The sequence below is a fragment of the Oncorhynchus nerka genome, linkage group LG7 (assembly GCF_034236695.1).
Source record: "Oncorhynchus nerka isolate Pitt River linkage group LG7, Oner_Uvic_2.0, whole genome shotgun sequence".
NCBI lineage: Eukaryota > Metazoa > Chordata > Actinopteri > Salmoniformes > Salmonidae > Oncorhynchus > Oncorhynchus nerka.
Window position 1 is genome coordinate 47833685 of NC_088402.1, and position 22714 is coordinate 47856398.

At 44.3% G+C, this 22714-nt stretch overlaps 2 protein-coding genes across 2 annotated transcripts in view; one reads left to right on the plus strand and one right to left on the minus strand.

The window, feature by feature from the left end:
- The first annotated feature begins 14097 nt into the window (after positions 1–14097).
- LOC115131853 (rhodopsin) lies at positions 14098–16223 on the plus strand. The gene is made up of 5 exons (XM_029663889.2): positions 14098–14458; positions 15081–15249; positions 15409–15574; positions 15679–15918; positions 16008–16223. The coding sequence occupies exons 1-5, from the start codon at positions 14098–14100 to the stop codon at positions 16131–16133; spliced, it is 1062 nt and encodes a 353-aa protein (XP_029519749.1). The 3' UTR covers positions 16134–16223.
- A 98-nt stretch (positions 16224–16321) lies between these two features.
- The window catches only part of LOC115131852 (plexin-D1), a 120568-nt gene continuing 114175 nt past the window's right edge, over positions 16322–22714 (minus strand). Inside the window, exons 35-36 of the mRNA XM_029663888.2 lie at positions 22557–22631; positions 16322–18980 (exon numbers count right to left, since the gene is read on the minus strand). Coding sequence (XP_029519748.1) covers positions 18864–18980; positions 22557–22631 — 192 coding nt within the window. The 3' untranslated portion in view covers positions 16322–18863. The remainder of the gene's footprint in view (positions 18981–22556; positions 22632–22714) is intronic.

A 22714-nucleotide genomic window follows, 5' to 3' on the forward strand; every position in this document is an offset into this window, starting at 1 on the left:
TAAAAAAATTAAAAATCATTTAGCACACACTGTTATCCAGAGCGACTTACAGGAACAATTAGTGTTGACTGCCTTGCTCAAGGGCACATCGACAGATTTTTCACCTAGTCTGCTCAGGGATTCAAACCAGCAGCCTTTCAGTTATTGGCTCAACACTCTTAACCGCTAGGCTACCTGCCACCCTACCGCATGTCTGATTTCTCTGTCCTGATAATGTTGAGGGGGCATGCGAACCTGAGTATGCATAAGAAGTACCTGGCCTGCTGCACAGAAATGTAGGAAAGTGATTCCATTTTTTTTTTTTACATGCAAATTCGACTAATAATATATTAAAACTATAGTTCCTCACAGTAAGCTATTTATAAATCTTTCTTACAATCTCCCCCTCGATAATCACCAATCCTTAGTGTAAAAGATGGAAGTTATACTGCTACATAGGCTATGAGTTCCATGTGCTCATTTCTTTAGCCGCCAATGCATCCCAGTGTATCAGTGTGCCAATATGGCAGAGGCTGGTGATCTCGCTTTAGTTGACTTTGAACTTTTTATAATGAACCGCGTGACAATGATTTTGAGAAACTAAGATGGTAATTATCGAAATTAATCTGTTCCAAGAAAAAGCACATATGAAAATCATAACTGGCACGCGGAATTGTAGATATGGTAGAATGATTTGTATGCTTCCCCAAGCTTGAAACTCACGCGCCGCCTATGAAGTCTTAATAAAATAATTGCCTTCATGGTCAGATTTTGCCCATAGAAATGCGTCATAATATGAAACAAAACATTCAGGTTTCAAACAATTAAGTATGTTTTTAAAATGGATACTGCCTTCAGCTCATTTACATTTACATTTACATTTAAGTCATTTAGCAGACGCTATTATCCAGAGCGACTTACAAATTGGTGCTTTCACCTTATGACATCCAGTGGAACAGCCACTTTACAATAGTGCATCTAGGTCTTTTAAGGGGGGAGGGAGGGGGGGAGAAGGATTACTTTATCCTATCCTAGGTATTCCTTAAAGAGGTGGGGTTTCAGGTGTCTCCGGAAGGTGGTGATTGACTCCGCTGTCCTGGCGTCGTGAGGGAGTTTGTTCCACCATTGGGGGGCCAGAGCAGCGAACAGTTTTGACTGGGCTGAGCGGGAACTGTACTTCCTCAGTGGTAGGGAGGCGAGCAGGCCAGAGGTGGATGAACGCAGTGCCCTTGTTTGGGTGTAGGGCCTGATCAGAGCCTGGAGGTACTGAGGTGCCGTTCCCCTCACAGCTCCGTAGGCAAGCACCATGGTCTTGTAGCGGATGCGAGCTTCAACTGGAAGCCAGTGGAGAGAGCGGAGGAGCGGGGTGACGTGGAGAGAACTTGGGAAGGTTGAACACCAGACGGGCTGCGGCGTTCTGGATGAGTTGTAGGGGTTTAATGGCACAGGCAGGGAGCCCAGCCAACAGCGAGTTGCAGTAATCCAGACGGGAGATGACAAGTGCCTGGATTAGGACCTGCGCCGCTTCCTGTGTGAGGCAGGGTCGTACTCTGCGGATGTTGTAGAGCATGAACCTACAGGAACGGGCCACCGCCTTGATGTTATTTGAGAACGACAGGGTGTTGTCCAGGATCACGCCAAGGTTCTTAGCGCTCTGGGACGAGGACACAGTGGAGTTGTCAACCGTGATGGCGAGATCATGGAACGGGCAGTCCTTCCCCGGGAGGAAGAGCAGCTCCGTCTTGCCGAGGTTCAGCTTGAGGTGATGATCCGTCATCCACACTGATATGTCTGCCAGACATGCAGAGATGCGATTCGCCACCTGGTCGTCAGAAGGGGGAAAGGAGAAGATTAATTGTGTGTCGTCTGCATAGCAATGATAGGAGAGACCATGTGAGGTTATGACAGAGCCAAGTGACTTGGTGTATAGCGAGAATAGGAGAGGGCCTAGAACAGAGCCCTGGGGGACACCAGTGGTGAGAGCACGTGGTGAGGAGACGGATTCTCGCCACGCCACCTGGTAGGAGCGACCTGTCAGGTAGGACGCAATCCAAGCGTGGGCCGCGCCGGAGATGCCCAACTCGGAGAGGGTGGAGAGGAGGATCTGATGGTTCACAGTATCGAAGGCAGCCGATAGGTCTAGAAGGATGAGAGCAGAGGAGAGAGAGTTAGCTTTAGCAGTGCGGAGCACCTCCGTGATACAGAGAAGAGCTGTCTCAGTTGAATGACTAGTCTTGAAACCTGACTGATTTGGATCAAGAAGGTCATTCTGAGAGAGATAGCGGGAGAGCTGGCCAAGGACGGCACGTTCAAGGGTTTTGGAGAGAAAAGAAAGAAGGGATACTGGTCTGTAGTTGTTGACATCGGAGGGATCGAGTGTAGGTTTTTTCAGAAGGGGTGCAACTCTCGCTCTCTTGAAGACAGGAGGGACGTAGCCAGCGGTCAGGGATGAGTTGATGAGCGAGGTGAGGTAAGGGAGAAGGTCACCGGAGATGGTCTGGAGAAGAGAGGAGGGGATAGGGTCAAGCGGGCAGGTTGTTGGGCGGCCGGCCGTCACAAGACGCGAGATGTCATCTGGAGAGAGAGGGGAGAAAGAGGTCAGAGCACAGGGTAGGGCAGTGTGAGCAGAACCAGCGGTGTCGTTTGACTTAGCAAACGAGGATCGGATGTCGTCGACCTTCTTTTCAAAATGGTTGACGAAGTCATCTGCAGAGAGGGGAGGGGGGGAGGGGGAGGAGGATTCAAGAGGGAGGAGAAGGTGGCAAAGAGCTTCCTAGGGTTAGAGGCAGATGCTTGGAATTTAGAGTGGTAGAAAGTGGCTTTAGCAGCAGAGACAGAGGAGGAAAATGTAGAGAGGAGGGAGTGAAAGGATGCCAGGTCCGCAGGGAGGCGAGTTTTCCTCCATTTCCGCTCGGCTGCCCGGAGCCCTGTTCTGTGAGCTCGCAATGAGTCGTCGAGCCACGGAGCGGGAGGGGAGGACCGAGCCGGCCTGGAGGATAGGGGACATAGAGAGTCAAAGGATGCAGAAAGGGAGGAGAGGAGGGTTGAGGAGGCAGAATCAGGAGATAGGTTGGAGAAGGTTTGAGCAGAGGGAAGAGATGATAGGATGGAAGAGGAGAGAGTAGCGGGGAGAGAGAGCGAAGGTTGGGACGGCGCGATACCATCCGAGTAGGGGCAGTGTGGGAAGTGTTGGATGAGAGCGAGAGGGAAAAGGATACAAGGTAGTGGTCGGAGACTTGGAGGGGAGTTGCAATGAGGTTAGTGGAGGAACAGCATCTAGTAAAGATGAGGTCGAGCGTATTGCCTGCCTTGTGAGTAGGGGGGAAGGTGAGAGGGTGAGGTCAAAAGAGGAGAGGAGTGGAAAGAAGGAGGCAGAGAGGAATGAGTCAAAGGTAGACGTGGGGAGGTTAAAGTCGCCCAGAACTGTGAGAGGTGAGCCGTCCTCAGGAAAGGAGCTTATCAAGGCATCAAGCTCATTGATGAACTCTCCGAGGGAACCTGGAGGGCGATAAATGATAAGGATGTTAAGCTTGAAAGGGCTAGTAACTGTGACAGCATGGAATTCAAAGGAGGCGATAGACAGATGGGTAAGGGGAGAAAGAGAGAATGACCACTTGGGAGAGATGAGGATCCCGGTGCCACCACCCCGCTGACCAGAAGCTCTCGGGGTGTGCGAGAACACGTGGGCGGACGAAGAGAGAGCAGTAGGAGTAGCGGTGTTGTCTGTGGTGATCCATGTTTCCGTCAGAGCCAAGAAGTCGAGGGACTGGAGGGAGGCATAGGCTGAGATGAACTCTGCCTTGTTGGCCGCAGATCGGCAGTTCCAGAGGCTACCGGAGACCTGGAACTCCACGTGGGTCGTGCGCGCTGGGACCACCAGATTAGGGTGGCCGCGGCCATGCGGTGTGGAGCGTTTGTATGGTCTGTGCAGAGAGGAGAGAACAGGGATAGACAGACACATAGTTGACAGGCTAGAGAAGAGGCTACGCTAATGCAGAGGAGATTGGAATGACAAGTGGACTACACGTCTCGAATGTTCAGAAAGTTAAGCTTACGTAGCAAGAATCTAATTGACTAAAATGATTAAAATGATACAGTACTGCTGGGGTAGGCTAGCTGCGTTGTTGACACTACCCTAATCAAGTCGTACCGTTGAGTGTGAAGTTTCTACAATGCTGCTTTTCGGGAGCTAGCTGGCTAGCTAGCAGTGTTGGTTACGTTACGTTGCGTTAGGAGAACGACAATAGCTGGCTAGCTAACCTAGAAAATCGCTCTAGACTACACAATTATCTTTGAAACAAAGACGGCTATGTAGCTAGCTATGTAGCTAGCTACGATCAAACAAATCACACCGTTGGGACTGTAATGAAATGAAATGAAAACGTGATACTACCTGTGGAGCGAAGCGGAATGCGACCGGAATGCGAAAGTTCTATTCAGTAGACGTTGGCTGGCTATTGGCTAGCTAGGAGTGTCTCCTACGTTAAGGACGACAAAATAGCTGGCTAGCTAACCTCGGTGAATTAAGATAATCACTCTAAGACTACACACTCTAAACTACACAATTATCTTGGATACGAAGACAGCAAAGACAGCTATGTAGCTAGCTAATACTACACTAATCAAGTCGTTCAGTTGAGTGTGATAGTTACTACAGTGCTACGGTAGCCGGTGAACGTATGCTAGCTGGCTAGCTGCTAGGCAGATAGGAGGACGACGAAATACGATAATAACGCAATTATCACTCTAAGACTCCACACTCTAAACTACACAATTATCTTGGATACGAAGACAGCAAAGACAACTATGTAGCTAGCTAACACTACACTAATCAAGTCGTTCAGTTGAGTGTGATAGTTACTACAGTGCTACGGTAGACGGTGAACGTGTTGGGCAGATAGGAGACGACGTAATACGATAATTACGCAATTATCTTTGATACAACGACGACTATGTAGCTAGCTAAGAAGAAATTGCTAAGATTAGACAAATCAGACCGTTGTACTATAATGAAATGTAATGAAATGTAATGAAAAAAGCTCACATTGTAAAGTTGTGGGTGAAGCTCTTATAGCCTGTTGCCTATGCTTGAATGGTGAATGGGAGACCGCTTAAATTACCAGTTGAAAATAAAAATAGTAGCTCTTTTTAATCGTGCACCCAAACAGTTTTAACACGCAATTGCATTTAGAATTGTTGTGTAATGAATGTACTTATAAAAGCACATGTTTTACTCCAGCAGCAACCAAATGAGGAGTTGCAGGAGAAATCCCTCACAAAATAACCGCTGTATGTTTTGCACATGATAGTTTTGTTGGATAAATAAAATACACACAGGCCAATTTAATTCCACTAAATTATGCAATTTATAGACCTTACAGATATGAATCCTAATGTTAATATATTATAACATGAATGAAAATGACATATATATGGATGTTGCAAAAAAATAAATGATTGGTAAATGTTGAATTAATATGGAAATGACTAAAAGTAACTCCACTACATGTAACTGTTATTCTTATATGTGTGGGGTACAGAGATGAGGTAGTCATTTAAAAATCATGTTAAACACACAGAGTGAATCCATACAACTTACTATGTGACTTGTTCAGCAAATTTTTACTCCTGTACTTAGGCTTGCCGTAACAAAATGGTTACTTATTTACTCAAAACATTTTTAGCTTTAAATGTGTTATTAATTTGTAAACATTTCGAAAAACATAATTCCACTTTGACATTATGGGGTAAGCGAGTGAGAAAAAAAATATCTCAATTGAACCCATTTTAAATTCAAGCTGTAAAACGACAAAATGTGGAAAAGGTAAAGGCGTGTGAATACTTTCTGAAGGCACTTTATTTAATTTTTTTGTGGTGTGTGTATCTTATACGTTTGTGTATATTCACAAAGGTGTGTATGTGTGTAACCCAGGACCTGGGGCCTGTTGCACAAAAGTAGAATTAAGACATCCGGGATAAATGACTCAGCTGAGCTCAATGAAGCCAAAACATGTGCGTCCAGGCTTAATTGGTTGCACAAAGACCAAGCCAGGATGAGCAGACACGGATTCATTAAGCCAGGTGAAACCAATCCTGGATAGGTGCGCGCTCACGGCTCACTCAAATAGACCCCGCCACAGATCACAGATTAACTGATTTACCATGGCAACTAGAGCCGCGTACTTTTCCCCGTCGGAAGCACAAATCCTCATGGAGGCATACGAGGAGGTAAAAGATATAATTAAGAAGAAAGGCAACACCGCCACAGTGATAAAGCAAAGAGAAAAAGCGTGGCAAAGTATTGCAGACCGCCTGAATGCGTAAGTAGTGCACAATTACACACTCACCGCTCCGCTGAAACATCACAATTACAATTCAAATATTTAATTCACATCTCCAAAAATGCAGTTGTACTGTAATTATGAAACGGTTAAATTTTTAATTGAAATGCACTGCAGATATGAGTGAAATTGTGTAAAGTAACTCCATCACACTGTTTAAAGCTATGATACATTCTTTGATATTTTTACTGAAAACAAGACAAAAATACCAAGTAATTTTTTGCAGTGTGACTCCATTAAATGTGTGTGTGTGTGTGTGTAGATTAAACATGAACGGGCCAAAACGGACATGGTAGCAGGTCAAAATCAAATACAAGAACATTCTGCAGAATGGTATGGTCCCTGACTAATATTTAACAAAGCACAAGCATATATTGTACCCAGGAGGTGCCTGCTCACACATTGTCTGTACTGTTTTAGCAGTGAAAAAGAATACCCACAGACAAGGCACGGGTGGTGGGTCACCAAAGGCTGACCTTACCCCAGCAGAGGACATGGCCTTGGAGCTAAATAAAGGCAGGCCCGTCTTAGAGGGGATCCCTGGGGGGAAAGAGACGAGCATAGGTTCCTCCCAAGATGCCACCCGCTTCATTCAAGGTATGTCCTTCCATCTCTACATGGGATACAACCACATTCATATTGAATCAATTTGGACTGTCTGACTTTGGTTTACCTATTGCCTTGCAGTGCCTGGCAGCACTGTGTTCCTGTTAGAGCCACCAGCACAAGCACCAGACGATGCTGATCCAGTGAGTACTCCATCAAAGGCATACTGTAGGCCTGGCATGTCTTGTCTACTAGCTTCAATATGAATCCGATTAAATGTGATAGGGTGAAGGCCCCAGTGCAGCAGCAACAGCACATGATGGAGACGATGATGAGGAGGAGACCATCTCTCTGGATTCCAGAAGGCATGAGGTATCATGTTAAGACTGTGAAAGTACTATTTACTCTACAATGGTGAGGAGTCCTCATCAAAATCAAAAAATCTAATTTCTTTTACAGGACCCAGATGCTATACAGTGGGAAAACCAGCCTGGCAACATAGTGCGTATTAATAAAAGGACACCACATCCTGCCAAATTCCAGCTGCGCTAATTGTATTGTGTTCACAGAGCTCACAAGCTATCAGAAAGTTGTATGGCAACCACCTCCGGCGCCAAATAGAACTGGCAGACATAGACATTCAGTACAAGAAGAAAAAGATGGAAAATCTTGCACTGGAGTCCGAAATAAAAAGAGGACAATTAGGAAACTGGACCTTGAAATAAAAAAACTTGCGAGGGAGGTGAGATATGCCTTCAATGTACACTGTATGCTAACTGTAACACAAATGTATTAATCATTATTTTTATTTCCTCCCCCAGCTCCAAGAAGATGACACAGCTCAAAATAAAAATTTGGTATATTCTCGTAAAGTCAAGTGAGCCATGACATATGAGCTCTTATTGTGAGCACACAGGACGGTGGCATCTTTCTAAGGTTTTTTTATTTTCCCAGCAATCAGTACAACCAAGTCATCGTTATAAGGCATCGCCCTCTTTTGCCCACCCCCCCAGCACCAGGTGTGGCCACTAGCCTATATGAAGGCCCAAAATTGTGTGTTCCTTTCTGCTCTGACAATGGCATGCCCATTCGTGCGAGATGTGGTGGATGAAGAAGCACTTGTGCTGAGGAGAGCCTTCAGGCGAGAAAGGGTCTTCAGGGACCGGTTGGACCCACTGGCCTTCCCTGATGACCATCTATATGAAAGATACAGGTTTTCTGCAGATGGCATCAGGTATCTATGCAGACTACTGGGTCCCAGGATTAAGCACCGCACTGCACGGAGCCATGCACTGAGTGTGGAGCAAATGGTTTGTGTGGCCTTGCGCTTTTTTGCTAGTGGAGCCTTCCTGTACTCAGTGGGGGATGCAGAACAGCTGAACAAGGCCACAATTTGCCGCACAATAAGGAGTGTGTGTCTGGCTATCAAAGCATTAGCAGATGTCTTCATCTCCTTCCCTGGCCACAGAAGACTCTGTGACATCAAAGAGGAGTTCTATAGGATTGCAGGTAAGAGGATCTACAAATTACAGGACAACTGTTAACACATAGTAGGATACTCATTACTTTGTGTGACAGGTTTCCCCAATGTCATTGGTGCAGTGGACTGCACACACATAAGGATAAAAGCCCCTCAGGTGCCCATGAGGCCGATTTTGTGAATAGGAAATCCTTTCACAGCATTAATGTTCAGGTGAACATAACTTTTTGATATTGTCCATTGACGAACACTCTGCATTGCCAGTGATGTGCATTGATTGGTGTAATATTCCTCATCTTATGATTTCAGATGGTCTGCAATGCTGACTGTGTGATCAGCAATGTTGTGGCAAAATGGCCTGGCTCAGTCCATGACTCCAGAATCTTTCGGGCCTCTGAAATCTATCAGTGCCTATCACAAGGTAAGCCACACAACCCCTATTTATAACCATCATGGCTGTGTCAAGAATATCACTGTGTTTATGAGGTAGTAATGATGAGATTTTGTGTTGACAGGTGAATTCTCTGGTGTGTTGCTGGGAGACAGGGGTATGGCTGCCAGCCTTTTCTCCTGACACCTTTCACAGACCCCCAGGAAGCACAGCAGGCCTACAACCATGCCCATGCCAGGACCAGGGCCAGAGTTGAAATGACCTTTGGCCTCCTGAAGGCACGCTTTCACTGCCTTCACAAATTAAGGGTCAGCCCTGTTAGGGCATGTGATATTACTGTGGCTTGTGCTGTCCTCCACAATGTGGCCTGCCTGAGGAAGGAGAGGGCCCCCAGAGTGCCACCAGCCATGGACTGGGACAATCCGGCAATCTTCCCTGATGACGACAGTGGTCGGCTGCTGAGGGACCAATATGTGTTGAATTATTTTAGTTAGTATGTGTGCTTTCAATTTTGGTTAAATATGTCCTGCGGTGGCAGAGGAATTTGGGTTTTTTGGGTTCGTTTTTGACGAATTTGGCCTCTTATGATGTTTGTGCGGTATACTGTGTGTAATACAAGGCTGCAGGGAGGCTACTGCATCCATTCATTTGTCTGTTCAGTTGATGTGTATGGATTTGTCCTGCATTTATTTTAGTGTGCAGACATGCAGGGTGTGTTATATACAGACCTTTGAATGTGTATGTATCATTTTGTATAATATGCTTGGATTCTGTGCTTTCCATCTTGTAGAGTCACTGTGACTTCAGTTTCGAAAGGAGCTGATGGTTTACCTGCTTTGTTTTGTCCTTATTCAATAAAGGAACATAATGTTACACATTGTGTTTTTATATTCATATGGAATGTGTATTTGTTTATATGACAGAGTACTAGGGCCACACTGAAGAAAAAGGATAAAGTCATAAATTTATGAGGCTGGTTCTTTCTGCAGAAAAGCTACATATTGTTTTTACAGTTTTGATACTTATGACAATGTGATACTTAATATTCTGGCACATCAGCATGTCTTTGTTTATGAAACCATACTGAAGTACAATTTCACAAAATGCCCCACATCTGTCATTTTAACAACTGTCCTCCTTTAAAACAACTGGTTACAATATTATGACTTGTGTTTTTTTCCCCTCTGTGGCCCTAATATTCTATCATTTTATATATAGCCTTATAGTCTATGGGAAACTGTAAATTATCTAATGATAGCAACATCATCTAAAAATCATTTTTTATCCAAAATCATTGAAATTAATGATCACAAACGTTTAAATAATAACAGTGGGTCTAGTTATGTGATAACAATGTATAGTGAGCAGTGAAATAACTATTGGTTTCCATTTGTGGTGACTGCTGACTGACATTAGGGATGAGATTAAATAGATCCTGGAATTTAGCCTGGTCTGGAGCAGGCTAGCTCCACAGAATAAATCTCCATGGTAATTTATACCATAACATATCCTCCTGCCCCTTATCCATCTTTAGTGCAACCGGATTACGGATCAATTGAGCCAGGATCACCAAGATATCCTGGCTTAATCCCTTATCCTAGTTTTGTGCAACAGGCCCCTGATCTCCATGTGTTACCGCTGCTCCACCAACAACCCCCTGCTGGACAGCCAGGGCAGTGTTTGTATCAACTGCAAACAGCCCTTGATCTACACGGCATCGTCATACGGTAAGGTTGACACCCGTCTCTTTGTGATTGATGTTTGGTTCCAAGGTGTGTTATTAATGTGTCACTGTACTGTAAAGGTCCTACCTCTGTCGCAGTTCTACCTGGACGAGGGTATTGGTGATGAGGAGGCTGTGTCTGTCATTGCCCTGGAGGTCCCTCGCATCGACAGGAATGCCACAGTAGGGGTATCCATTACCTTATGCAGTGTACACCACTAAAATCAACACATTTCTCATGACCACTTTTAGCTAATGGGAATCATCTGTATGTTAAGGTTGTGTGCTCGTACACGTTTCCATACATACACACATTACATACAGTATGTGTACTTGTCAGTGCTGAGGTGTGTGTTCTGAGAAGGTAGTAATCCAAGTATTTCTTGGCACTGATTTAATTTCTGCCGAGCAGCATAAGCTGTCAGGCCTAAGTCATCTTAGCGGTGAGAGTTAATAGGGTTAGAGGGAATCTTCTCTCTCAGTTTAATGACACTAACACCTCAGAGACCTCTCTGTCTGGGATTAACCTGCATTAGCCTGCCTGCCACAAGGGCACGGTGGCCACGGCTTTTCCTAGAAACCACATGCTGACTAACTCACTGACTGACCTTTAGTAGTCTACTCTCTCCGTCACTCTTACTGGCTGAGCTCTGAGGGTGAAATGTTGTGCATTTTAGTGTCTTTTGTTTTTCTTTGGTGTTAAAATGCTCAAAGTGGTGGCATGGGTCTGTTAATGGTGTATGGCTTAAATGTGTGTAAGAAAGCAGGAAGCAGAAGTATTGTGCAAGTATACGAGTGAGTCCTTAACGGTGTCAGAATCCCAGTCCCTGAAGCTGGATGATGGCACGGAAGACACAAAGGAGGACACCTTCATGGCCAAACTCAGCTTTGAGTTGAGGAGGGAGGGACAGAAATAGGGAAGGATATGGGAAGTAAGGAGAGTGTAGGAGAGAGGGACAGATGGAAGGGGTAAGGAGTGAGAGGGTGGTTAGAAAGGTGGGAGGAGGGAAACTAACAGGAGAGTATGAATGGAAAGACTCAGTTTCCCTTTACAGCAGGGTGGGTCTGACTATGTCCCCGTGGTGGTGAGTCGCTCTGTGCTGAGGTCTATGGGCAGCAGGGATGTCCTGCTCAAGCCCTGGCCTAAACCCCTTCAGTGAGAGTACTACCGCTCCTTACTGCCTGCTGTCAGCATCAATATGTGCCGCTCCTGGTTCCAGGTACTAAATAGATGGAACACACAGACCCACACACACAGAATTTGCACTTCATGCCCCCTCACCCCTTTCACACACACACCCAGGTGCAGAATAGGGAGGTACATTTTTTTCGAATCATTAAAATATTACACAGTACATGCTCGCACACACCTTGGCACTCCATAGCCCTCTGGCAGAATCTCAGAATTAGAGCTAGCTTTTATGTTTCACTTATTTTTTTGTTTCGTGTCTTTTACCAAATGTTGCTAGCGGCAGTGCTAGATGTTGTGTTGCTATCTATGGGAATCCCTCCTCTGCCTGGTGCTGTGTTCTCTGACCCATTCATCCTGTCTTCTCTGCTGTGTTTCCTCTAATCTAGATGTTCCACAGTGAAGACTATGAGCTGCCAGAGCTTCAACTTAACTGCTCTCTCTACTGCTGACTGCCGATCGATGAACCCAACTGACCTCCGCAAACTGGTTTAGAATCACTTAATCCATCTCCCAGTTTATTAATTTATTTTATCAACATTTCTACTTGGTTATAATCCAGCCAATAAATATTTATGTTCGATTGTATGCTGATCTGGAATCAGTTACATGGCTTTCATCGAATGTCCAGTCTGATTGAAAAATGAGTTGGAGTCAGTTTCTCTCTTGCTCTTCTGAGGAATATTCCACCCATATGCTCACACCCGATCAGAAATACAGTGTAGACATTGTTAATGTTGTAAATGACGATTGTACCTGGAAACTGCAGAATTTTTAATTGAATATCTACATAGGCATACAGAGGCCCATTATCAGCAACCATCACTCCTGTGTTCCAATGGCACGTTGTGTTAGCTAATTCAAGTTTATCATATTAAAAGGCTAATTGATCATTAGAAAACAACTCTTTTGCAATTGTGTTAGCACAGCTGAAAACTATTGTGCTGATAAAAAGTAGCAATAAAACTGCCTTTAGACTAGTTGAGTATCTGGAGCGTCAGCTTTCGTGGGTTTGATTATAGGCTCAAAATGGCCAGAAACAAAGACCTTTCTTCTGAAACTTGTCAGTCTATTCTTTTTCTGAGAAATGAAGGCTATTCCATGCGAGAAATTGCCAAGAAACTGAAGATCTGGTACAACGCTGTGTACTACTCCCTTCACCGAACAGCGCAAACTGGCTCTAACCAGAATAGAAAGAAGAGTGGGAGGCCCCGGTGCACAACTGAGCAAGAGGACAAGTACATTAGAGTGTCTAGTTTGAGAAACAGATGCCTCACAAGTCCTCAACTGGCAGCTTCATTAAATAGTACCCGCAAAACACCAGTCTCAACGTCAACAGTGAAGAGGCGACTCCGCGATCCCGGCCTTGTTAAATGTTGAGGGGCGGTAGGTAGCATAGTAGTTAGAGCGTTGGGCCAGTAACTGAAAGGTTGCTAGCTCGAATCCCCGAGCTGACAAGGTAAAAATCCCTAAACAAGGCAGTTAACCTAGGCCGTCATTGTAAATAAGAATATATTCTTAACTGACTTGCCTAGTTTTTAAAAAAAAAAAGGTATACACTGTATTTCTGATCAATTTGATGTTATTTTAATGGACATAAAATGTGCTTTTCTTTCAAAAACAAGGAGATTTCTAAGTGACCCTAAACTTTTGAATGGTAGTGTACGTTATTTGAGTGACGAGGTTATGACGATCATTATAGTCCGTAACAAAAGTGCGTCTTTAGCCGATCAACCCAATAGGATTAACAGGATCAGATTACACAGAGCCTATCACACAGATTTACACCAATAGGGAATGTAGACAGTCCATGAAATAACTGTCTGGAACATGATATATAGAAAAAGGTTTGACATGTCGGTCTGCACTAGCAGACTGGTACAGTAGCCTCTTGACATCTAGGATAATGTAAATCTCTGATGACACCATGTTTCCTAGTGCACTACTTTTTGCCAGAGTCATATGTGCTATTTGAGAAGAAGTCTATAAATTGCATTGGTCTTCGTCAGCCTCCTGTAACACTCTCTCCTTAGCAAACTTGTTTATGACACACTTGTGATGATGAAATCATCAGAGGATAACCCTCGAGTATACAGTATATGTCCTAGATGTTTTTCTCATGAATTATTGTGTGTGTGTGTGTGTCCTAAATCTGCCTATGCTGACACCATGCTGAGTTCCATGCACATCCCTAATCCTAAGAGAGAAGCTCTTAAAAGGGTCTGTGCCCGCCTCGGGGGGGGGCAGAGCACACCACTTCTCATCACCAGGATCCATTTCCTCCAACTATCTATCCAACCTTCCAGCTAGAAATAGCTCCTCTTGTAGAAGGCATAGTGCTTTCTCTTTCCTCTCTCCAAATACCAGAGAGGATAGAGACACAAACTCCTGTAGAGACACATAGACAAACAGAAACACACACACACACACACCCCAACAGCCGTCGCCATGAACGGCACAGAGGGCCCAAACTTCTACGTGCCCATGTCTAACAAGACAGGGGTGGTGAGGAGCCCCTTTGAGCACCCTCAGTACTACCTAGCTCCACCCTGGAAGTACTCGCTCCTCGCTGCCTACATGATCTTTCTCATCATCACAGCCTTCCCCGTCAACTTCCTTACGCTCTATGTTACGGTGCAGCACAAGAAGCTACGGACCCCCTTGAACTACATCCTGTTGAATCTGGCTGTGGCTGACCTCTTCATGGTGGTGGGAGGCTTCACTGTGACTCTGGCAACAGCCCTACAGGGATACTTCTTCCTGGGAGTCACCGGCTGTAACGTTGAAGGATTCTTTGCCACTATGGGAGGTAAGTCACGGTGGAGCCTTAGGTTAGGTAGAAGTTGTCGCAAGCTACAGGATAAGATATGTTTGTTCCCATAATGGTTATGGTTAGGCTATGGGGAATTTGATTTTAGATCTGTGGTTAAGAGGAGCTTTTACCGAAAGGGGTGCCCAACTTTTTTCAGGTGTCACCTCAATGTACCTTGAACTCAATGAGTTTAATGTAAGGAGATACAGAACACTAGGGTTAAGTGCCTTGCTCCACTAGGCTACCTGCCGCCCTATAATATGTATATTTGCACCTCTTTTACACACCTGTGTTCTGTGACTGGGGTTGGTGGGGGAAAGGTATTTAATAACTGCAGATGTATAGACCTTATATAATTAATACATTAAGCTCTGTGTTGAAGTAGGACCTACAGTAGTTATCATATCAGTATAAATGAGATCATATAACTGTATGAAAACGTATATTTGCCAATATACTTGGAAGTCACTCACTATACCCTGTGTACTTTTAGATACAGTAGCCTGTGTTCGCTGTTAAGTGTTCTGCCTGTGTCCAATATTCCTTAACTGTCTGAATAGTTTCTGCACATGAGCATTTATACTGTGTATGTCTCTCTAACATGCTGTGTCTCTCTCAGGGGAGATCGCCCTTTGGTCTCTGGTGGTATTGGCCATCGAGCGCTATATCGTGGTGTGTAAACCAATGACCAACTTCCGCTTCAATGAGAGGCACGCCATTGTGGGCGTGGCCTTCACCTGGATCATGTCTCTCACCTGTGCTCTACCTCCATTGTGTGGCTGGTCCAGGTAGGTAACCCTCTAAATATCTTCCAAATAGCATCTCCTACTAGTCTTACCTTAAATGTCACATTAAGAACAGGGAATGGGCTGATGGCTGGTAGACCTCAGGGGCAATACTTCTGTATATTACATTTCCAAACAAAAATATGAGGTGAATGTTTGTAGGTACATCCCAGAGGGCATGCAGTGTTCCTGTGGGATTGACTACTACACCCCGACGCCTGAGCTGGGAAACACCTCCTTTGTCATCTACATGTTCACCCTCCACTTCTCCATCCCTCTGGTCATCATCGGCTTCTGCTACGGCCGTCTGCTCTGCACCGTCCGCGCGGTACGACCACACACACGGTCACTGAGTACCGGTAAACACACAGGACTAATATATCTCCAGTTAGGGCTCATATCAAAGCACTCTGTGTGTGTCTGTCCATTCAGGCGGCAGCCCTGCAGCAGGAGTCAGAGACCACTCAGAGGGCAGAGAAGGAAGTGACCCGTATGGTGATCGTCATGGTCATCTCGTATCTGGTGTGCTGGATGCCCTATGCCACTGTGGCCTGGTACATCTTTGCCAATCAGGGCACCAACTTTGGCCCTGTCATGATGACCATCCCAGCCTTCTTTGCCAAGAGTGCTGCCCTCTACAACCCAATAATCTACATTCTACTCAACAGACAGGTAACCCAAGCAGAGTGTGTGTGTATGTCTACATAAAGCGGACATAGATAGATGTGTGAGAAAAACCTTCCCTCTCCTCCCTTCTCCAGTTCAGGAACTGCATGTTGACCATAGTGTGTTGCGGGAAGAACCCATTCGGTGAGGAGGAGACCTCCACCGCCTCCTCCAAAACACAGGCCTCCTCCATCTCCGCCAGCCAGGTGGCTCCTGCCTGACCTACGACCCATAAAGCCTGACTCCTTACCTGTCCCAGCCCATCTGTGGACCCACCGCCAAGCAGCAGCCTCCGATAGGCCAATTTTCTCGATTTACCTCTATCTGCATTGCATGGGTGTGCCTGTTGTACCTGTACATATATCCCTCAATGTGACCAAAGCATAACAAACCAAGAAACAGTGCTTAGTTGGCTTCATCAATCGTTTACTGGAGTTGGTAGAAGTTGCCTCAAACCACTGATAAAGAGTCAGATTATTTTACTCCCCTTTTAAAGGTTATGGTTAGGAATAGGGGTTGCATTGTCTGATACCAGGTCTGTGGGTTAGTGCATCTTGACTTCTACCTCAAGCACTTTAAGCAGCACCTCTGGGTGTCATTTTGGTGGCTGTCCAACTAAACACATTCCATGGGCTCCCCTTCCATTAAAACACATACAATCATTTAGTGTTGAAGTGAAACCTTCAAATGCCACAATATAAAAAAACCTATGGCAACTTTTGTTTACATAATTGTTCAGCTTATGCCTCTTTTTTAAATGAATACTTAGGGTAAAATACATTTTAAATTGGTTTAGATTGTGCCTACCATAAAGCATTGAGGAGAGCTCTCCCCTGGTTTCTGTGTCTTTCCCATGATGAGGCTGAACGGGTTAGTTCTTAACACTTGGCTCGGAAAAGGTCCTGAATGTAAACAAATGGACCTGCATAGAACCTCTGCAGAAAGAAGACACCTCTGAGAGTGTGTGTGTTAGTGTGCGTGTGTGTATGCGTGTATGTTTAAAAGCTCTGGAGACAGGACTAGTGTTAATAATGTAAAGATTAGGATGTTGTACGTGACGTGGAAATAAAGTTGTTAAATGTCCTGGAATAAAAATGATGATAAAAATATGAGACCTTTCTTTTTCATAGCTGTTTCTTTCATATGGGAGCATTTACAGTACTAGCCTTTCAGAAAAAGTCCAGATGCCCATTGGGTTGTTGGGTGGTATGCACAACCAATCAAGACAGCACAAACAAAACTCTACAGTACATTGCTGCCCTGTGGTTTAAAAATGTCACTTTGCTGAACTTTTCTCAGTTTACATAGGACCAAGGCCTAGATTCAGTCATTAACTGGCGATAGCAGACACCCGCATAGCAGATGTTTTGGCAATGTCAGAGGTGAAACTGCTAGAGCTGTCAAATCGGTGAGCAGCTGCTCTTGCGATCGTTGCCATGAAAGCCAAAGCGCTAGAAGTTCAGAATTAGAAAATGTAGGCTATATAGAAATAATTATGCTCAAATTTATAAATCATCCAATGAAATCATGAGCATTTCTATCATCCTAATCCAGGTGTAGATTATATCTCACATTCCAGTGTTCAAACTTGTAAATAAGGCTGCATGGGATTTTCGTTAATGCAACTACGTGCAGCCAATGGCATTGTCCGCTTTAGGTATAATGCCAGGAGCCACTTGTGGATATGACAGCTCAAGAACTCAGTTCCCATACCGCCAAAACAACCGCTATGCGGATGTTGGCTAAAGCGGATTTGATTGAATCGAGCCCTTGTTATTGATGAAAACAGGAATTGAAATATGATTACGAAACTGACATTTCATAACATTTTATACTATATTAAAGCTTTGTAATAGCATTTACTTTCACAAACTCTGACAATAGACACAAGTCATTTTGGCATCACAAGTACAGTCATGTCAAACAGTTCTTCCTCTTTGATTAACTGAAGGTCATAGTTCTACTCTAAATTTCCCGCTTGATCATTATCAATCTTCGTTCTCAGTCACTTCCAAAACAGATCAACCTGTCTTCACAAGAACACATCCAATGTAATTATATAGAGTCCAGTCTCTTTGCAAGCAGGTCTGGCACATGAAACGTCACCTAAATAAATCACCTAATTATACTCTCTACTCCTCCATAACCCATCACCAACTTGCAAAGCCCATTGGGACTTGTAGTTCAAAGCACCGGTGGAGTTCTTTGCCCATTCCACCAATCAAACCTGAGAACAGTGCAGGTTATAAGAAGATGGGAGGAGTTTCTCATTCACATATCATTGAACAGGCCACTCAGAAAGCATTATAACTCAGCTATAAATATTGCTATGGACATTTATCATACAGTACAGTGCATCATTGGCTCATCCCCCTAGAAAAAGGGGGTCAGTGCGTAAGATGGTTGCCGGGGATCCAGGTCCCAGAGGCGGTGACGTCATCCAGAATGAGGTCCATCTCCAAGTGCCTCCTCTAACTCCACTATGCTTCAGGTCAAAGCAGTGTGAAACCAGAGTGAGATTTAAGCCAGGTGTGAATAAGCAGGAAACCAGCTTGGGGTTATATTCATGAAGAGTCAACACAGTCAAAGGGAGGATCCAGAGATTCTATATTTGATATAAGGGACGTGGGTATCAATTCCTCGGTATCTAAAGCAATTGCTCAATACAAGGTACGTTTCTTAGGACATTTCTTAATCCATGGTACAGTGCTCCCAATCAGGTTTCTGAGGCAGTCTTGGGTTAGGGGTGGTACAGTAAAGCTCAAGCTGACATCTCTTCCAGTCTTAAAGCAAAATCTTTCTTAAAGCAAAGAGTTCCTTTCTGTCTTTGGGCTCTATAAACAGAAGGGATATGTGGAGGGTAGACGGACTGGGGGTTTCCTAGGTCCTTGGACCCCGGGTAGGGTGGAGGCAGCCAGGGGGAATAGGCTGGAATCTGGGTGGAGGGAGACTCAGGCCTCACTGCTGCACTCATAGATGTTGTCCTCCACCAGAGCAATGACCTGCTCAAACTTGTGGTGCAGCTGAGTACGCTTCGCTGTGGGGTTGGACTCAAGAGCACTCACCACCTAACAGAGAGAGAGGGAGAAGGAGAGCGAGAAAGAAACAGTTCAGACAATGGCCAAGTAAGCAACCTTACAACACGTATCTACCCACAGTTAGAGAATGAGAGAGAAAGAGAGAAATAGAGAGAATCATTTCAGTAACCCTCAAGTGTTCATGCATTCTGCAGCACAAGACAGAAACTCAACCACCTGCCCAGCCAGAGAAAGAGTACTTCAGCAGTTCTTCAGCCTTCATGCATGACTCTCTCCCCAAAAGAGCCTTTACTGTTCACATACAGTGGGGCAAAAAAGTATTTAGTCAGCCACCAATTGTGCAAGTTCACCCACTTAAAAAGATGAGAGAGGCCTGTAATTTTCATTATAGGTACACTTCAACTATGACAGACAAAATTAGAAAAAAAATCCAGAAAATCACATTGTAGGAATTTTTATGAATTTATTTGCAAATTATGGTGGAAAATAAGTATTTGGTCAATAACAAAAGCTTCTCAATACTTTGTTATATACCCTTTGTTAGCAATGACAGAGGTCAAACGTTTTCTGTAAGTCTTCACCAGGTTTTCACACACTGTTGCTGGTATTTTGGCCCATTCCTCCATGCAGATCTCCTCTAGAGCAGTGGTGTTTTGGGGCTGTTGCTGGGCAACACGGACTTTCAACTCCCTCCAAAGATTTTCTATGGGGTTGAGATCTGGAGACTGGCTAGGCCTCTCCAGGACCTTGAAATGCTTCTTACGAAGCCACTCCTTCGTTGCCCGGGCAGTGTGTTTGGGATCATTGTCATGCTAAAAGACCCAGCCACGTTTCATCTTCAATGTCCTTGCTGATTGAAGAAGGTTTTCACTCAAAATCTCACGATACATGGCCCCATTCATTCTTTCCTTTACACGGATCAGTCATCCTGGTCCCTTTGCAGAAAAACAGCCCCAAAGCATGATGTTTCCACCCCCATGCTTCACAGTAGGTATGGTGTTCTTTGGATGCAACTCAGCATTCTTTGTTTTTACCAAAAATATATATTTTGGTTTCATCTGACCATATGACATTCTCCCAATCTTCTTCTGGATCATCCAAATGCTCTCTAGCAAACTTCAGACGGGCCTGGACATGTACTGGCTTAAGCAGGGGGACACATCTGGCACTGCAGGATTTGAGTCCCTGGCGGCGTAGTGTGTTACTGATGGTAGGCTTTGTTACTTTGGTCCCAGCTCTCTGCAGGTCATTCACTAGGTCCCCCCGTGTGGTTCTGGGATTTTTTCTCACCGTTCTTGTGATCATTTTGACCCCACGGGGTGAGATCTTGCGTGGAGCCCCAGATCGAGGGAGATTACCAGTGGTCTTGTATGTCTTCCATATCCTAATAATTGCTCCCACAGTTGATTTCTTCAAACCAAGCTGCTTACCTATTGCAGATTCAGTCTTCCCAGCCTGGTGCAGGTCTACAATTTTGTTTCTGGTGTCCTTTGACAGCTCTTTGGTCTTGGCCATAGTGGAGTTTGGAGTGTGACTGTTTGAGGTTGTTACAGGTGTCTTTTATACTGATAACAAGTTCAAACAGGTGCCATTAATACAGGTAACGAGTGGAGGACAGAGGAGCCTCTTAACTTCTTCGAGATAGGGGGCGCTCTTTTAATTTTTGGATAAAAAACATTCCCGTTTTAAACAAGATATTTTGTCACGAAAAGATGCTCGACAATGCATGTAATTGACAGCTTTGGAAAGAAAAAACTTGGACGTTTCCAAAACTGCAAAGATATTATCTGTGAGTGCCCCAGAACTAATGCTACAGGCTAAACCAAGATTAAGTTTCATACAGGAAATGCCCCAGATTCTGAAGGCGCTGTGTTCCAATGTCTCCTTATATGGCTGTGAATGCACCAGGAATGAGCCTGCCCTTTCTGTCGTTTATCCAAGGTGTCTGCAGCATTGTGACGTATTTGTAGGCATATCATTGGAAGATTGACCATAAGAGACATTTACCAGGTGTCCGCCCGGTGTCCTGTGTCGAAATTATTGCGTAATCTCTAGGTCCATGCGCGTTCCATTTCTTCAGAAGAGAAAGTCAACTGCCACGAAGTATTTATCATCGATAGATATGTGAAAAACACCTTGAGGATTGATTTTAAACATCATTTGCCATGTTTCTGTCGATATTATGGAGTTAATTTGGAAAAAAAGTTTGCGTTTTAATGACTTAATTTTCGTTTTTTTTCTTACCCAAACGTGATGAAGAAAACGGAGCGATTTGTCAACACAAATAATATTTTTGTAAAAACTGAACATTTGCTATCTAACTGAGAGTCTCCTCATTGAAAACATCTGAAGTTCTTCAAAGGTAAATTATTTTATTTGAATGCTTTTCTGGTTTTTGTGAAAATGTTGCATGCTGAATGCCAGGCATAATCCTATGCTAGGCTATCAATACTGTTACACAAATGCTTGTTTTTCTATGGTTGAGAAGCATATTTTTGAAAATCTGAGATGACAGTGTTGTTAACAAAAGGCTAAGCTTGAGAGCTAGCATATTAATTTCATTTCATTTGCGATTTTCATGAATAGTTAACGTTGCGTTATGGATCCGGGATGGCTCGACGCAAGAAGTTAAAGAAGAAGTTACAGGTCTGTGAAAGCCAGAAATCTTGCTTGTTTGTAGGTGACCAAATACTTATGTTCCACCATAATTTGCAAATAAATTCATTAAAAAATCCTACAGTGTGATTTTCTGGATTTTTTTTCTAATTTTGCCTGTCATAGTTGAAGTGTAGCTATGATGAAAATTATACAGGCCTCTCTCATCTTTTTAAGTGGGAGAACTTGCACAATTGGTGGCTGACTAAATACTTTTTTGCCCCACTGTACTATTTACAAAACAAAATGCCTGTGATGCCTTTCATGCCTGCTAGTTGTCATGCGTTCAGTGGGTGTTTACTGGCAGCATGTGTCCAGTGAGAGGGCTGTGTGCGAGAATGTGTCATTCAGAAGTGATTCATAGAGAGTCCCAGAGAAACCTCTGAGTGTTGTTAGAGGGCACTTTGGTCACTCCACTGCAGGAAAGTGTTTATAAGGGGGAAATGTGCCTTAAAATGTTTTGTGCAACTGGCTTAAAGTTAAGGAAACTTTAAGGGAAAAGATGAGGGGAAAATTCATTTAAGCTGTTTTATGCAACTGGGCCCCGGTGTCTGCTGGTACAGGAGAATGGCAGGTATAACAGCAGTTAAACACATGAGGGTCATCAGACATTATGATGAGGGTTCTCAGACATTATGATGAGGGCCCTCAGACATCATCACTGTCTGAATCATTCCACGGAACAGTAGGTGTGTGTGTGTGCGCGCAGGTCTTTTTCGGGTCTGGGTGAAAGAGGGTGTGTGGGGTTGTGAAGAGGCCGTTAGATCTTTAAAGAAGCATGTGATCACCTGTACTGATGCTTCATGCCCTGATACTCATCTCTCTCTTTCTCTCTGAAACTCTAAACTCCATGTGGAATATAGACTGTGATAAGGCTGGAGATAGGGCCAGTTTAAACGTGTCAAACAGCTCATCCAGGGCAGAGGTAGTGGGAGAGATAGCGGATCTTACCTGGTTTCTGTATTTCTTGGCGTATTTGTAGATCTCCGTCAAGGCCAGGTTGGTATTGAACTCGTTTCTGTATTTCTGTAACAGAGTGAGCGTATCGTTCCGACATACAGTCAAAAGTTTGTATACACCTACTCATTCAAGGGTTTTTCTTTATTTTT

Excerpts from the sequence above, each read along its gene's own strand:
- LOC115131853 (XM_029663889.2), top strand. The coding sequence starts at position 14,098 with ATGAACGGCACAGAGGGCCCAAACTTCTACGTGCCCATGTCTAACAAG. Across the intron at positions 14,459-15,080 it reads ATTCTTTGCCACTATGGGAG|GGGAGATCGCCCTTTGGTCT; the intron begins GTAAGTCACGGT and ends TGTCTCTCTCAG. Across the intron at positions 15,250-15,408 it reads CCATTGTGTGGCTGGTCCAG|GTACATCCCAGAGGGCATGC; the intron begins GTAGGTAACCCT and ends GAATGTTTGTAG.